Source organism: Somniosus microcephalus, chromosome 28, assembly GCF_052327205.1.
Source record: "Somniosus microcephalus isolate GS21.2 chromosome 28, FLI_Smic_1.0, whole genome shotgun sequence".
NCBI lineage: Eukaryota > Metazoa > Chordata > Chondrichthyes > Squaliformes > Somniosidae > Somniosus > Somniosus microcephalus.
The window spans coordinates 38,542,363-38,556,347 of NC_141014.1; the positions used below are offsets into that span (position 1 = coordinate 38,542,363).

A 13,985-nucleotide genomic window follows, 5' to 3' on the forward strand; every position below is an offset into this window, starting at 1 on the left:
TATTAAATGATCTTCTGTACCTCCCAAAAGAAAAACCCCGCAATCCCTCTGACGCCGTCTCATTGGGAGGACTCGTAAAAATCAACATTTCATTGTGCAGTACACACGTCTGCTGCATATATGACAAATAAAATTGAATTGAATTGAACTTACCAGGTACAAAGTAATCCTTGTACTTCTCTTCACTGTGAAAAGAACAAAAAGCCATCCTAAAGTGTTTACTGAGCCAAAATCTCTGACAGGTAAATATGCACTGAGTTTAACACCATGTCCCTTTAACACAACCCCACCGCCAGCTTAATCGCTGCCAATTGTACCAGCGGCTTCTTTGATTGGATGCACCGGTGTGCCTGGCACTTGATTGGTTGTTGCCTCCAATGGGTGGGGGGCGTTGCCTGAGAGTAAGCGCACTGATTGGACCATCGTAAGTGCCAGTCATGTGCAACCTGATGACAATGCTGCTGATATAAGCCTGTGGCTGGAGCAGCTACTGCATGTGTTCTGTCAGGAAGCTGATTCTAACTGTAAACTGAGAGAGGGAACAAATAACCACCTCACCACCGAACATGAAGCCTGTGAGTATTGAACTGCCACTGGGTTGATATACAGGAAACTTTGTGCTATCCGGGACCGAGCTGTTGCTGTTCCCTGAAAACTGCCGGACACTCCAGCTGCAATGTTGAAACATATGGAGATTTTCATCTCCGTATGAATCAACAAACCCTGTTGCTTGGCAACAGTTGGCAAGCATCTCTGTAGCGTCTCTAGCTGAAGCTGTTGCTTAGCTACAGACCTTGCAGAGCCTGACTTTTCAGGAAAAAAGCAACGAAATGAAACAAAAAGGGGAAAAAAAAACGGCTCCTGATTTTTGCCAGTGGCTCGAGCTTGCCGGACATTTAGCCTCCGGATAACACAAAGTTTCCTGTAGAAGGGTTTCGACCTGAAACGTTAACTCTATTTCTCTCTCTCAACGGATGTTGCCTGGCCTGCTGAGTTTTTCCAGTATTTTCTGTTGTTATTTTGGATTTCCAGCATCCGCAGTATTTTGCTATCGTACTGGGGTTGATATAACTGGTGTGAAGCTTGAGTTGTCTATTATCTCTCAGGTACTCTAATGCCAGCTGATTTGGGGGGGAAATACCTCGGAAATGTGTTTCTCATCAGGGTCTTTACTCTACAGCTGGTGACCTTGTTGGTGTTTGTTTTTTAAAGCATTTTTTTTTGTCATTAACTCGTCACCCATACAAAGACAATAATTCCAGTCAATATTTAAGCAATCTTTGTCAGTAGGCCTAAAGAGGTTGAGTGGCTGGAAGACCCCCTAATGGTGAGCCAGAGTGGGTGGTGGGACAAAAGTTCAGTGATTTGGGGAGGGGAATGAAGTGGCTGATCAATACCTCTTGATTCCTACAACTAGTGTGTGGCTCTTGAGTGCCACCTACTTTAAATGAAATTGCAGCTTTACTCTTTAAGTGTTTTTTTTGAGACCTCCTCCTAAATTGGGATCCCTGGATACCAATTAAGTGCTTGAGATCTTAAGGGGACCCATGAGGCTATCAATCCAGGGCCTGGCATACTTGTTCAAAGTTAAGCATAGTATCTCAATTAAGAAAAAGACTTTCATTTCTATAGTGCCTTCCATGACCACCGGATGTCTCAAAGTGCTTTACAGCCAATTAAGTACTTTTTTGAAGTGTAGTCACTGCTGTAATATGGGAAACGTGGCAGCCAATTTGCGCACAGCAAGCTCCCACAAACAGCAATGTGATAATGACCAGATAATCTGTTTAGTGATGTTGGCTGAAGGATAAATATTGGCCCAGGACACCGGGGAGAACCCCCCCCCCCCCGCCGCCGCTGCCGCTCTTCTTCGAGATAGTGCCATGGGATCTTTTATGTCCACCCGAGAGCGCAGACGGGGCCTCGGTTTAACGTCTCATCTGAAAGACGGCACCTCTGGCAGTGCGGCGCTCCCTCAGCGCTGCACTGGGAGTGTCCGCCTAGCTTTATGCGCTCAAGTCCCTGGAGTGGGACTTGAACCCACAACCTTCTGACTTGGGTGAGCCTGCTGCCCACTGAGCCATGGCTGACGCTGCCTGTAAATTTATGCTGATTTTAATGACCTGTGTCCCCAAGCACTTTATGCGGTGGTAACATGACTTTATCTTTGGGTAGTTGGCACTGACCTGTTGGCAGTCAGGTTGGAGTGTCAGTTTTGGGGTCTTCTACACCAGTTTGGAAGCCATTGTTTTGGGATTCTCTTGTTTGACTTGTGTTCAAATTGCCAATCCTTTTTAAAGCTGGAACAGGATGGCTTTTGGGGGCAAGGGATGAGATTGTGGTTGAGTTTTTTGTATGTGGTATCTTGATCAGTTGCAACATAATGCCTGATGCAGAAATGGGAACCAAATAATGTAGAACAGACCTACGTGTCCTCTTTCCACATTACAAGATTCTGTAGAAGATTGTTGGTTCCCCTTTTTTATTGTGTTAAGGGGATTTGCTTAGGCCACCCTCCCCCCCCCCCCCTTCAAACCTGTTCCATTTTCCTCTTTTTCTCCTCTGTAAATCACATTCTCTGACCGAATTCACCCACTGCCAGAGGACCTGGGCTTATTCCTCTGAACTCTACGTCTTGGGTCCATGTTGGGAATAGAAAGTCCCTTCAATTTGTGGAGACTAAACACATGTTTGTAGGTGCACTAGACTGGTACTAGGGATGACCGACTTCCGTATGTGGAGAAACTGGAATTGTTCAGGGCGGAGAAGGTTGAGATTTGATCGAGTCTTTAAAAATGAAGAGTGGTTTTGGTAGAATAAATAAGGGACTCTGTTAATATTGGCCAGGACACTGGGGATAACTCCCCGCTCTTTGACATCGTGCCATGGGATCTTTTATGTCCACCTGAGGGGACAGACGAGGCCTCTGGGTTTTAATGTCTCTTCAAAAGGGAATTGGAGAAATACTTGGGGAACGAGCAGGGCAGTGGGGCCAGTTGGATAACTCTACCAAAGAGCTGGCACAGGCATATGGGTTGCATAGCCTCCTTCTGTTGTATGATTCTAAGCCCTCTAGGAATTGATGGCACTAAACTGGTATCTTCACATTGAGCCAGTGTGGGAATTGAGACCGTCATGGCTTCTGAAGGTAAAGCCTACTCTTGGGCAGATTAACTTTTGTATCTAATTGAGACTAACTATCCAAAGGGAGGGAAAATGATCCAAAAAAATTAGCTATAAACCTTCCTGCAGGGCAAAATATCTGTTTTTAGCTTGAAGAGCTTGTGTTTTTTAAGGAGCTAAATCTATTTTGTGTAAACCTGCTTGAGACTAGGTGAGCTGGGGTTGGATAATTCAGGTAGATAAGACTTTCTACTTGTAGCCTTCATAGAGGCCCTTGGATGCCTCACTACTTCTTCAAAGTCTTGTTTCACATTCACTTGGTGCCAATTCTCAAGGGGGAAAAAAAGTCAACACAAGCTGGTATCTTCTGCATTCAATACCTGACACGGCTTCTCTGCAGTGAGACACTCCTGAAGTTGGGGCAGAAGCACGGCAATAAAGCTGTACTTTTGCATCAAACTAGAACTAAATGCTGAGAACTCCTGGGGGCAGCGGAGATGCTAATAACCAAATAAACGGCATGACGAGATCCATTTAGTGACTCTTGACTATAGCGACAGAACGCTTGGTTGGTGATTCTATTTTTGTTCCGTGCCTCCACCCACTCTTTTTTTCTTTGAAAGATAACTTCCTATTCTTGCTGTTGGGTTCCTTTTTTTGATTTAACACTAGCTTGATGCCTGGTCAGTATTATGCTATCCAGAATTTAGCACATTCAAGTTTCTGACCTTCACACATGTCTTCCTCCAACTCCTTGAAGTGTAGTCATTACAATGTGTCTTGAATGCTAGTATGTTGTGTCTTCTAACTGGGCTATCCAGATCCTAGGGAATACAGATCCTAGGGAATACAGTAGAAGATCCCATGGGATCTACAATGCCTCATGTAGCACCATTTCTATCTCTGTGCACTTCTTTGCAACCATCATACTACATTCCTTTTTGGGTTCCTAACTCTCTTTTTTGAATGGAAGAGTTGGGTTCAGCCCATCCTGTCCCACCAGTTTGGAGGCTGTTTTTGTTTGTTTGAACTTTAATATGCCTTCATGAAGCTGGCGCCCTTCCAATGCTAAATGTCTGTGTTGGTGTTTCCATGGCTGCTTTTAATAGTGCACTATATCGGGTGACCAGTTTTGCTGGGTGCTGCATGGAGTGAGTGCCAGCACTGGCTACATGTTCATTTATTCTTCTCCCCACTTTTGTTTTGTGGGGTTTAATTGCCAATAGATACAATAAGTTGGGAGGGCCCAGGGGGTGAGTGCTTGCCCTTCCAGTTGTATTTAAACTGATCATCTAATGTTTGATCCTTTGGCACTCTGCTTTCCTGTCTCAATAGGTTCTGGAAATGCATAATGTAGACATGAAAGTTGGTGACTCTGTCAAAATCAAAGGGTTTATTGACCCAGAGGCAGACAGGTAAGATTTAATTCCTTTTTAAAAGATTTAATTGCTTTTTAAATATTCTTGTCTGTGCTGCTTTCTTCCCCTCCATGGCCGCGACCCCTCCCCATCTCTAAACTTCTAGCCCTACAACCCTCAAACTCGCCATTTCTCCAACTCTGGACTCTTGTGCTTCACCCCCTTATGTCCTTCAACCCACCACTGGTGTCTGGGCCTTGAGCTCTGGAATTCCCTCCCTAAATCTTTGTCTACCCCTCCAATCCTTTTTAAGACACTCCTTTAAAACTCCCCTTTGACCAAGCTTTTAGTCACCTGTCCTAATATCTCCTCGTTTGTCTTGTGCTTCTGTGTAGCACCTTTTTTGGATTTCTTCCTACGTTCAAGGCGCTACATAAATGCAAGTTGGTTTTTTGTTTCCTTGGCTGGAAAGTGTGCAGTTCAACCGTATAGACCAGAAATCCCGGTTGGCCTCCGCATCCTGGGCTAAGAAATTGGGTGCCTGCTCTTGTAGAAGTTACTGGATTGCAATTGGAACCGCCCTTGTGGTTTTTGGACTTGGCTACGATACTGCTGCAGTTGAATAGCCATCTGCGACTTGCTTCCCAAGTGCACGCAAGAGACCATTTGGGGAGATACCAGAAGTCTCGTATCCATGGAACCATTCCCTAGCATTAGTTGAGGCCTTAAGAGAAAATTGGCAAAGATTTTTGGATGTTTTTTCTGTTCAGTAGAATCTAGGATGGGTGCCGTGTATGATGGACACTGTCGACTGCCAAGGTAGGGTTGACATTGTCCAGTCACTCTTGCATCGTGATGGTTTAGGGATTGGGTCGGGGGGGGGTGGTGGGGGAGAAAGGCCTCCCATAATCCTGATTGAATGAATGCAATGTGGAGCTTGCTTGTGTGACCAGTGATGTGGTTTTCATTAAATTCTGCAGAAAGACTTGCATTTATGTCACGACCTCTGGCCATCCCAAATTGATGCAGTACATTGTAGTCACTGTTGAAGCTTCCATAATCACTTGGGGTCGTGTGAAGGATGACTTTTCCATTCCACCTAGCTGCTACTTGTCTATCCTGATGGGTCAGGGTGAACTATTGGTCTGCTGGGCACATTAGTGGTTGTGTTACTAGAGTAAGAGGTCAAGTCCCACCATGGCAACTTCGAGAATTACAACAAAAAAAAACAATTGTTTTTGGGGAAATTAAAAGCTGGTGCCAGTAAGTGACCATGAAGTTGTTGGATTGTTTTTTTTTTTTTAAAACCCAACTACAGTAGTTCACTAATGTCTCTTTTTAGGGAAGGAAATCTGCTGTCCTTGCCCAGTTTAGCTACAAGTGACTCCAGTCCCACGCTAGTGTGGTTGACTTGTAACTGCCCTCAGAATTGGCCTATTGGGGAACGGGTGGGAAAGTGGAGTTGAGGCCAAAATGGGATCAGCCATGATCTCATTAAATGGCGGAGCAGGCTAGAGGGGCCGAATGGCTGACTCCTGCTCCTATTTGTTCTCTCAAGCTGCTCGGTTGTCAAAAACCGCTCATGGATTGCAGCAGTTTCTTGGGACAACTAGGATGGGCAAGCAATGCCCACATTGAGTGAATTGAAAATCCCACTGGCAATATCTTTTTAATCTCTTGGCTTATTTACAGCAAGGTGTGTGTGGAGCTTGAACACTTTTTTTTGCTGTTGCAGGTTTTCAATTAATCTGGGAAAAGAGAACTCTGAGTTGGCGTTGCACTTTAACCCTAGGTTTGATGATGATGATGGCAAAGTGATCGTCATTAACAGTAAAGAAGCTGCTGAGTGGAGCACAGAGCAGCGAGAGGAGGTCTTCCCATTCGAGATGGGAGAAGTCTTTAAGGTGAGGATGGAGGCTGTGATCTAAATGTGTTCCCTGTGGCTGAGGGAGAAGGAGAGCTGCTTCATGCCTTTTTTGGCCTTCCCTAGTGGATTGGCATCTGAATGTGGTGGCGACCAGGAATGTCTTTTTTTTTGTCCATGGTTATGTTGAATTAACATATATCTATCTTCTAGGAACAGGTTGAGGTGGCCAGAATTTTCCCAAGCTAGGGAGGAAGAATTGGGAGTCAACAGGCTCAAGGGACCAAATGGCCTACTCCTGTTTCCACACCTGACTATATAAGTGTCAGGGGACCGCATTAAGTTGGGAGGTGAAGCTCTTGGGTTCTAACGCTTGCTGACCAGGCTCTGAAGGATCCTAGCTCAGCTGTTCAAAGGCCATTGTGGCTGTGGAACTCCACCCAGGAAGAGTGCAGAGCGCATTATCTTTAGTCTATTCTCCCTTCTGTTGGGATAAGTGGATTGCTGGGCTGAAGCCATTGTAGCTTTGATGTTGACTTGAGGATGGTGTCCTGCATGCTACAGGCTGCACTTCCTCAAGTCTTCTGTAACAGTCTGTGGACTGGCTCTCTCCAGTTAGTGGGACTTCACTCACCACTGACTAATCCAGGAGCTGGGAAGGTTAGTGGGACTTCAATCACGCTGCTTCCCAGATTACAGTAAGTTTGAGTGTCTGTCTGACTTGAACACACCGCCCAGCAATTTGGCTGTTTTAAGCTTTGTTGGAACCCTCTGCAATCCTCCTGTATGCTGAGAATAGTTGGTTTTGTCTGCTGGCACTTGTGCCTCTGGCATATATGCCCCATAAAGTAACAGGCCTACTCTTCAAGCCAGGGTGCCTATAGCATTGTTGAGTTGTCTCCATGTGGAGATAGTGCTGCAGCTGAAACCTACTGGTTTCCAGTTGTTTTTCGTCTGTCTGCCTCTGCTACTGTTGACCGCTAGCTGCAATAAAATGCCTCTTTTTCCTTTTTCAATAGATTGCCTATCTGTTGTGCATTTCCCCTGCACACCAGGAGCTGGTGTCCTAGCTTGTATTGATTCCACTGGGATGTGGGTCCCTTGCCTACGGTCAAGTGTGGGATCACATTGGGCGCAAAGCCACTAAATCTAGAACGGGGCAATAATAACTAGGTCAATTTATCAAATGTAAGACTTTAAACTGGGTCCCAACTATGATGGGCTTTGCTTTGGAAAGTTAGATGCCATCTGCCTTGTACTCCCATTAACTACTTTACTTTACTGTTTCACTGTCTAATTTTTGTTTATGGGATGTGGGCGTCGCTGGCAAGGCCCAGCATTTATTGCCCATCCCTAGTTGCCCCTTGAGAAGGTGGTGGTGAGCTGCCGCTGCAGTCCATGTGGTGAAGGTGCTCCCACAGTGCTGTTAGGGAGGGAGTTCCAGGATTTTGACCCAGCGACGATGCAGGATCGGCCGATATATTTCCAAGTCCGGATGGTGTGTGACTTGGCGGGGAACTTGGAGGTGATGGTGTTCCCATGCACCTGCTGCCCTTGTCCTTCTAGGTGGAAGAGGTGGCGGGTTTGGGAGGTGCTGCCATAGAATCCTTGGCGAGTTGCTGCAGTGCATCTTGTAGATGGTACACACTGCAGCCACGGTGTGCCAGTGGTGGAGGGAGTGAATGTTTAAGGTGGTGGATGGGTTGCCATCAAGCAGGCTGCTTTGTCCTGGATGGTGTCGAGCTTCTTGAGTGTTGTTGGAGCTGCACTCATCCAGGCATGCTCATCCAGACATGTTGCATGTTTTATGCTTGGTGTTGGCGAGAGGCTGGCTCACTCTCTCTCCTGGATACCATCTACTGGATCCTCACTGCAGCTCCTGAGTCATTGCAGCTCCAGTTCCAATCTTGTTTAAAAACTAATACTGCTTGGATCTGGGTTTCAGTTGTAACTAATCCAATGCCACAGGACCATGATTAAAACCTGCTCATGCAAATCGCAATTTAAATTGGGATTGTTCTGGAAAATCTTGCATCAGGGGAGCTGTAAAGCTGATCGTTAGTGTCTGAGGCAAGACCGGAGAAACTTCATCTTGTCAAACATTTGTAAAAAGCGGAGGTGATCTTGGCGTTGTGTAAGATGGCAACTGGGGGCGGGGAGTATAGAAATTCTGAAGTGGTATAACTAGAATTTGTCTTTGATTAGAGGTAATTGGATTTTTTGAATTGTAAGGTGCTTCATGGAGGGACGCACTTCACTGTTTGGGTCCCATAGAATCGGCATTAGATGCATTATTCCTTTCACGTTGGGTAGGGTGAAGGTTTGGAAGACGGACCACAGTAGTATTCTGGGCTCTGATCCAAATGCTGTCTTAAAATTTGAGGGGGAAAACTTCAGTGAAGGTCCAAAATATCTTCTGAGGGGTTTAAAGTCCTCCAGACTGACCAGACATTCACGCGGGCCGGGGGGCGGGTTGTTAAGTAGAAGGATGTGAGTCGGTCTCCATGGGGTGCTTTTGTATCTGTTTAAAAATTCTTGCCCTTGGTTTTCAAATCCCTCCATGGCCTTGCTCTTCCCTATCTCTGTAACCTCCTCCAGCCCCACAACCCCCCCCCCCCCCCCCCCCACCCCCCGAGATCTCTGTGTGCGTACCCTGTTTTCTTCACACCGCCATTGGCAGCGCTGCCTTCAGCTGCTGTGTCTCTGATCTTTAAAACTGCCTCTTTTGACCAAGTTTTTGGTCCCCTGTCCCAATATCGCTATGGCTCAGTCTCCAATGTTAAGACTCCAGTGAAGTGCCTTGGGACGTTTTACAATGCTCATGGTGCTGTGTAAGTGGAGGAGCTTGTGGAGCAAGAGGAGTTGTCACTGCTGATTTGAGCTGTTGGCCATATAAGGTGCTTGGTGTCCAGTGCTTCCTGCTTCTGGACTGGCTGGCATCAATTCACCCCCCACCCCCCCCCCCCCCTTCAAAATAAGTTTTATTCAGTGGGCTGCACCCTCGCCCCTGAGTCAGAAGGTTGTGTGTTCAAGTCCCCACTCCAGGGACTTGAGCACAAAATCCAGGCTGACACTCCCAGTGTAGTGCTGGGGGAGTGCTGCACTGTTGGAGGTGCCGTCTTTCAGATGAGACGTTTAACTGAGGCTCCGTCTGCTCTCAGGTGGATGTAAAAGATCCCATGGCACTATTTCGAAGTGCAGGCGTGTTCTCCCCGGTGTCCTGGGGCCAATATTTATCCCTCTATCAACATCACTAAAACAGATGATCTGGTCATTATCACATTGCGGTTTGTGGGAGCTTGCTGTGCGCAAATTGGCTGCTGTGTTTCCTACATTAAAACAGTGACTACACTTCAAAAAGTACTTCATTGGCTGTAAAGTGCTTTGAGATGTCTGGTGGTTGTGAAAGGCGCTATAGAAATGCAAGTCTTTCTTTCTATTCATAAGGAATTGAATTCTGTTAATGCCTTGGGTGCCACACTAGGTGGTGGCCTTTTCCAACATTTAACTGTGTACAGAGCTTGGCTTGTAGTCTGGCTTTTGCAGAATTCTAACTTTAAAACTTGGGCCTGCCTTGATCCAAGTGAATGGATACACTATTAGGGGTGTGGTGTCTCGCGCTCTGAGCAGCGTTCACCCCTCTGTAGTAGCGCACTCGACTGACGCACGTTGGGACTAACTTTTCTGATTTGCCCAGTTCAACCACTGGAATGAGTATCTGTAGCCTACTGCGGGCGGGCGACTCTAACCAAAGTGAGGTTGGTCTAGATTTGGACTGGGAATCGCTGCTCCTGCATGGTTGACCTCTGCAGCAATAAATCTGGAATTGGCGGAGGATCCCGATGTGAAGGGGATGTTCAGCGCTTGATGCTGGAGCAGCTAGCAAGGTCTAGAGAAGCAATTGGATTGGTTCTCTGCTCTGAGTTTCAGTTCAGGTCACCACATAGAATCACAGCCCTTATTGGCACTGAAGCCACTCGGCCCGAGTCTATCTACCGAGTCCCTATCCTCATACCCTTATTTACTTTTGGTAATAAAGCTATCTTGTCATTGAATAGTGTGTATTTAAAATTGTGTAAAAACTTTGACTTTGCTTGTCTTTCTCATTCACCTTTTTCTATTATCTTAAAGTTTCCACCATCAAACCTTTGTTTGCCGTTCTTCTCTCATGCCTTTCCTTCCAACCCCACCACCCACCCAAAATTAACTAGTGGCTGATTATTGAAATTGGTCCTCCAAGCTTCTCTTTCTTTCCCCCCCCCCCCCCCCCCTTCTAGCCACTCTTTCCTCAATTAATAATTCTGACTCTCGGCTTGTATCTGGAGCCAATGCTCGCCCCTGGAAGGTGCCTGTGTTGAGCTGCACTGGGCAATAGAACAGAGAGCCTCATGCTTGGACCAGCAGCCTCCACTGGCACTGAAGGTTTAAGCCAAGAGTTCCTGTCGTTCACTGCTGCAATTAGGGGAAATATCTGGTAGTTCTCGTCCCTTCTCCCTTCTCCTTTTTTCCCCCCCCCCCCCTCCTGTCCTGGGTGTTCAGTATCATGAAGAACAGGAAACTTTCTAGTATCTGGCATGGACGGGACTGACGTGGTGCCAGTTCATCAACAATTCCAGATAACCAAACGCTATATAAGATATGGAGCTCAGAGCTCCATATAAAGCAACAAACCCAACAGCTTCAAAACAATCGGCACAAGTTGCAAGTGTCTCTAGCTTCGCAACAGCTTCAGCTACACCCTTGCACAGCCACAAATGGAGTAAAAAAAGTAATGTTATCTGAACCTACTCCTGAATTTTGTCGATGGATAGCGTTCCGGTTATTTAGGGGCCGGTTAATCGAAAGTTTCCTGTAATGACTTGGACACTGAATGCAGATTTGTAGTACTACGCTCTCCCAGATCTCTGCGCTCCTCCAATTCTGGCCTCTTGTTCATTCTCCCCCCCCCCCCAATTTCCATTGCTCCACCATTGGCGGCCGTGCCTTCAGCTGCCCAGGGCCCTAAGCTCTGGAATTCCCTCCCTAAACCTCTCCGCCTCTCTACAGCTCCATTTTTTAATATAAAGGCGCCCCTTAAAATCTACCTCTTTGATCAAGCTTTTGGTCACCACCTGTCCTAATGTCTCCTCCTGTGGCTTGGTGTCAAATTCTGTCTGATAATCGCTCCTGTGAAGCACCTTGGGACTCTTTACTACAATAAAAACACCTTTTTAAAAATGCAAGTTATTGCAATGTGCTTAACTTTTTGGTTTCTTTTTGTTGTCTATTGTTGGTTCGGTGTAGGTGGAAGGTCTTTGATACTAATGCTGGGTAGAAGCAAAGAAAAGTTGACGTGATCTGGAATAAACTTTGCTCAGAATTTGGAGCCTTAAAGCTTCAATTAAGCAAAAACTGTAAAAAAAAAATTATAAAACTACAAATGTGCTCCATGTCACATCTCCCTCCCTGTACAGTTTTTGCAAGTGTTTTTGTTTAATGTATAGGTGCAGAGCTGCCTGAAAAATAAATCCGATTGGGAATTCAGGAGAAAGCCTGCCAGTGGTGAGAATGCAGAACTCACTAGCGCAGGGAATAGTTGAGGTGAATAGCATTGATGCATTTAAGTACGTGAGGAAGCAAAGGATCTGTCACTAGGGGAGATGAAGTGGAGTAGGGCGTGGCTCATGGAGCATAGACCAGTTGGCCTGCTCCTGTACTGTGAATTCTATAATCTTTTCCCTTTCTGACACCCATCTTGTTTCCCATTTTTGTCTCGACAGCTTTCCATTACATTCCATGGAGGTGCGTTTGAGATTAAGTTGAACGATGACTGTGTCCTGGAGTTCCCTAACCGGACCTGCATGGATATAATAACCTTCCTTAGTGTGGAAGGGGATGTTAGGGTGCAGTCCCTGAAATTTGATTATTGACCATTTCACTGTCTGGTGTTTAATGAGCAAATGGGTTGCTATAGGACTTCAAGTGGAAGGACTCTTGTTTTTGGGGTGGGGAGGGAGGAGTGGGTTCAACACTGGGCCATGTTTAGAAGGCTGCTTTTGTGCTGGGAATTTTATACATCAGGAGCTATGCAAAACTGTTAACTCGTTTTTTAACTCGGCAATATTTTCTAAATGGTTTGGCCATCGGGGCTTGACTTAAACTCAGCATTTTCACCCGTTGTCACATTTCTACACTGGCTGTAGCTCGATCAGTTTAACACTTGACCATCCAATGGCTTGGAGCATCCCTCCATCCCATGGGTGTCCATCTGTACAGATCTCTTGGGTGTAACCCAACCTGCCGCCTCAGTCTTCAGACCAGTCTACCCTGGGCTGCTGATCTGTCTTGTCTTCATTGGCTTGTTAATGAATCTTCATAAACTAAACCTATAGTTTAGTCCTACTAGGATCCATCAATCCTTTCTAACTTTTTTTTTCTAATGTGGGTAAATGAATCAAATCTGAGTCAATCCTCACCCCCTTTGGATTGGCTTTAACTTGAGACCAATAACTACCACCCAGCTTCCCTGTGGAAAAATTAATGTTTGTCACCATCCATCTCTAATTGCCATTTGGTTCCAATGTTATGTGCTGCTACCTCTTGCACCCTGAGGATGTTGACCCTTTGATGCCAGTATTGACCCTATGTTTGCAGGATTTTTCTTTAGCCTATTTAAATACTCCAATGAGGAACATTTTAGATTTTATTCCCACTCTAGGATTCCAATTCTTCAGCTCTAGCTTTTCTAAACTGCAAATTCTGGAACTGCTTTTCTATTGCCAATTGCACGTTCCCCTTTTCCCAAATGGGAAGAGGGAATGTCAAAAGCACATGCTCTCTTGTTTCCTCCCCCCCCCCCCCCCTTTTTTTTTTTTCCAGACATAGGGTAGAGGATTTGCCTCCAATTCCCTCTTCAACCTCTACTATCTCATTTGTATGTCCTGAGGAACCCTGATCTGGTCCTGACCATGTCTCTAGTAAATACGGTCAATTCTGCCCCCTATAGAGGTAGGGAGAGCAATTGGAGACTCCGTGGGTTTGATGGGGGAAGGAGTGCCCAGGACACTGACCGTCGCGCTCTTGCTCCAAACCTTGGCTGCTGCCATCAGCACCTCATGGACAAATGTTCACGAGGACTGATGTAGAACACAGCATAGGTGCGACAGGTTTGTTTCCTTGTTCATGCAACTGATCCCTGACTTGGTCTTTGATCTAGATCCAGCAACTGAGCAATGTTTGCCTCGAGTGTCCTCAAACCTGCCCACCTTCTCACTGGAGGCCGACTAATCCTGAGGTTCATTTAAAGGGTTTCCATTTGCACAAACTAACTTGCATGAATGTACTTGTTGGTGAGAGATTTATTCATGTGCTATTGTACATTTCCCATTAATATTGGTATACTGTCTATTTCAATATTCAAATGGCATTAAGTGTTTGTAATAAATTTTCAACTTGGCTGCATGAAGGTGACTGAATCCCAGACAAAGGGCCAATTCAGGCTTGCTTTTGATCTTGTCCTTTTTAGGCAATCTAAAGATTGTGCACAATTCACTCATCATTCTGAGTTGCATAATTGTGATTCATTCACTGAATTTTTTTGTGCTGTGGCAGGATTTTCATCGCAATCCAAACTGTACAAGGGCCTACTCTCGTGACTGGTG

At 45.8% G+C, this 13,985-nt stretch overlaps 1 protein-coding gene across 1 annotated transcript; it reads left to right on the forward strand.

The window, feature by feature from the left end:
* Positions 1-468: 468 nt before the first annotated feature.
* Positions 469-13,780, forward strand: LOC147099627 (galectin-1-like). The gene is made up of 4 exons (XM_085969890.1): positions 469-575; positions 4,459-4,538; positions 6,217-6,385; positions 12,105-13,780. The coding sequence occupies exons 1-4, from the start codon at positions 567-569 to the stop codon at positions 12,252-12,254; spliced, it is 408 nt and encodes a 135-aa protein (XP_085826016.1). The 5' UTR covers positions 469-566; the 3' UTR covers positions 12,255-13,780.
* Positions 13,781-13,985: the final 205 nt, after the last annotated feature.